Here is a 2,947-nt window from a genome sequence, read left to right as displayed (position 1 = left end):
AAAAAACTATTGTTACTTTTTGAAAAAAATGATTGCTCCGCTAGACTAGCTAATTTACTTCTAATTTTGTATCTATAGGTAAACATCTTTTTTTCACCCTTTTAAATGTTCATTGATTTCTTCCGATAATGGATGACATCTTGTATTCTCCCAGCTCGAAATAAGTGTCACTTTAATAAAAATTAAGCCAAGAAATCTATAATGTGAAATTTACTAAATTATTTCAATTTATTAATATTTTTTCAGAATTGAGCAATACCATTAAAGATTGACTGCTTCTTTTGCCAAGTGCAGTTTTGCCTTAGTTCCCAAACACCTATTTTGGACAATTTTTATTGATAAACCCTAAACCGTATAATCCATAATTCTACACATTCCGATTCTTCAATTGTACCAAAAACCGTAAACCCAAGTATGTACTTGAAGAACCACCTTATACATTCACTCAGAACAACAAACCATAAACCCAATGAATTTGGGGGTGTTTTCATGCAATTCAAAGCATCAATTTCGAGTCTCAAAGTAGCATGGCGTAAAGACCCAAAACTAGACCAAGCAATTGAAAACGACAAAAAATGGAAACTTTGTGCTAGAGTTGTTAAAGAAGTGTTAAACGAACCGGGTCAGGTAATCCCACTTCACTATTTAGAAAAACGCCGTCAAAGATTGAGACTAACTGTAAAAATCAAGACTTTTCTTGATTTTAACCCGGGTTTATTCGATACTTATTCGGGTCGGGTCAGACCCAAAGCTGACCCGGTTATGTTTGTTCGGCCTAGTGAAAGATTAAGGCAATTCTTGGATGAGGAGAGTAGGATTTATGTTGAAAATGAATCTTTATTGGTGGCTAAATTATGTAAACTTTTAATGATGTCTAAGGATAAAGTTGTAAGTGCAGATAAATTGTTACAGGTGAAGAGGGAATTTGGGTTCCCAAATGATGTTTTGGTAAATTTGGTGCCGAAATATTCGGAGTGTTTTAAGTTAATTGGTGAACCTGGGGAGGGAAAATCGTTTTTGCAATTGGTTACGTGGAACCCCGAGTTTGCGAAGTCGGTGATTGAGCTAAGAGCTGAGGAAGAATCGATGTTAACGGGGATTAGAACTAGGCCAGCGTTTAATTGGAAACTTCCACCGGGTTTTTTCATTAGGAAGGAAGTGAGAGAGTGGATTCGAGATTGGATGGAGCTTCCTTATATATCGCCATACGATGATGTATCGCATTTGGATCAATCTTCGCGAGAGATGGAGAAGAGGAATGTTGGGGTTTTTCATGAGTTGTTATCGCTTTCTATTTATAAGCGGGTTGCCATCCCCATTTTAGGGAAGTTCAGTGATGAATATAGGTTTTCAAATGCGTTCTCGAATGTATTTACTAGGCATTCGGGGTTGTTTTATGTGTCGTTGAAGGGCGGGATTAAAACTGCAATGCTTAGGGAAGCATACAAGGATGGTGAGCTGATAGATCGAGACCCACTTCTTGAGATTAAAGACAAATTTATTGAGTTACTTGATGAGGGCCACAGACAGAGAGCTGAGCAATTGAAGTTGCAGAGAGAGATGGTTCAGGAGGACATGAAAATGATGGCAGTTAGCAATGTTGGACTAGACGATCACAAATGCGAAGAGGAGCTACTGGGAGAGGAGGAAGATGCCGAGCAATAATATCTTGGGTTCAGTGCCGGATTTTTCATTTTGAAGATGCTACATTTCAGAGAGGATTTTTCTTTTGATAGAACAAGCCAAAAGATGCCTTGCATAGAATGGTTGTTTGTATCAAGTCACTCTTTTTTCTGCAAACTTGTGCTTGCCTCGGAGCAAGGGTTCATCACTGGGTTTCACCCCACGCTATAATGGTTTACTGACTAGCATCGCAGAAAGTTCTGGGAAATATGGCATTGCTCATTGTCAATTGACATTAGTAGAACACATTGCAAAGCAACTGCATCTTTTCAGCTTTTTGGGACAAGAAGTTATTACTGATAAATCCAGCCTCATAAATTTGTATGGACATTCTTAGTTTAAAAACTAATTGTTCATATGAGAATATAAATTCAACCTGACAATCTCCTCCCCTCTTTTGCCTGAAAAGGAGTTCGACCTGTCAATCTATTCAACGTGCTTTGAGACCAACGGTGACTGGACTCTTAAATTATAAACCTTCTTTGGCATGAATCTCTCTGTTTCCCCACACTCCCATACTCTAGACTGAGGGTTCTTCCTTGGGATGCCAAATTCGCTGCAGTCATTTTGGTGTATTTGGGTTACCAACAGGAAGAATTCCAGTGGAAAGGAGGCAAGATCCGATGTGTAGCCAGAGATCTGATTTGGTCTTAATGCAACAAGTTAGAAGTTCCAACACTATACAGAAAAAACTGATTGAATGCAGTTTCCTCTTGAAGGTATCTTCAATTCAATGTAGATGGCTGCACTGGAAGGGAGAATTGAGCATCAAGGATGAAGAATTCACCAGAAGTTCAAGTGTGCAAAATGGATTATGGTATTCTGTTGCTGACCTACAAATATAACATGCCTTGTAGATGAGGCATGACCCTTGTATAAATTTGGTGCATAACGCCAGAATCCAGGAAATAGAGCTAATCTGAGGCGATGTATCATTGATCATACCAAATTAGCTCAATTGCTGAAGGTTGCAATTTCTCTCAATAATAGTTGCGCTTGCATACTGATCCATTGGGTAAGACGGGAGCATATGCTAATTATCTAGCCAATTGGTGATTGAACAGATAGAAAAAGTAGGACCATCTGATGATCGGTCAATAATTATGTTTTTGGAGCAAGGGACATGGAGGGAAATTTATGGGCCTAATGATAACGTGAGGGGATGTTTGATTATGATGTAAATTTTAGCATAAGCATTATGGGAACAGGCTATAGATGCTAATTTCCTTGTAGAGTAAATCTGGTGCGATGGAGTTAAGCATTA

The 2,947-nt window shown here is 38.5% G+C and overlaps 1 protein-coding gene across 1 annotated transcript; it reads left to right on the top strand.

Moving 5' to 3' along the window:
- Positions 1–342: 342 nt before the first annotated feature.
- Positions 343–1,955, top strand: LOC132052366 (protein WHAT'S THIS FACTOR 1 homolog, chloroplastic). The gene has a single exon (XM_059443876.1). The coding sequence runs from the start codon at positions 415–417 to the stop codon at positions 1,663–1,665; it is 1,251 nt and encodes a 416-aa protein (XP_059299859.1). The 5' UTR covers positions 343–414; the 3' UTR covers positions 1,666–1,955.
- Positions 1,956–2,947: the final 992 nt, after the last annotated feature.

This window comes from Lycium ferocissimum, chromosome 1, assembly GCF_029784015.1.
Source record: "Lycium ferocissimum isolate CSIRO_LF1 chromosome 1, AGI_CSIRO_Lferr_CH_V1, whole genome shotgun sequence".
NCBI classification, from domain to species: Eukaryota; Viridiplantae; Streptophyta; class Magnoliopsida; order Solanales; family Solanaceae; genus Lycium; species Lycium ferocissimum.
This window is presented reverse-complemented; position numbering and strand designations above follow the sequence as displayed.

Coding starts and splice junctions, on each gene's coding strand:
- LOC132052366 (XM_059443876.1), top strand. CDS start 415: ATGTACTTGAAGAACCACCTTATACATTCACTCAGAACAACAAACCAT.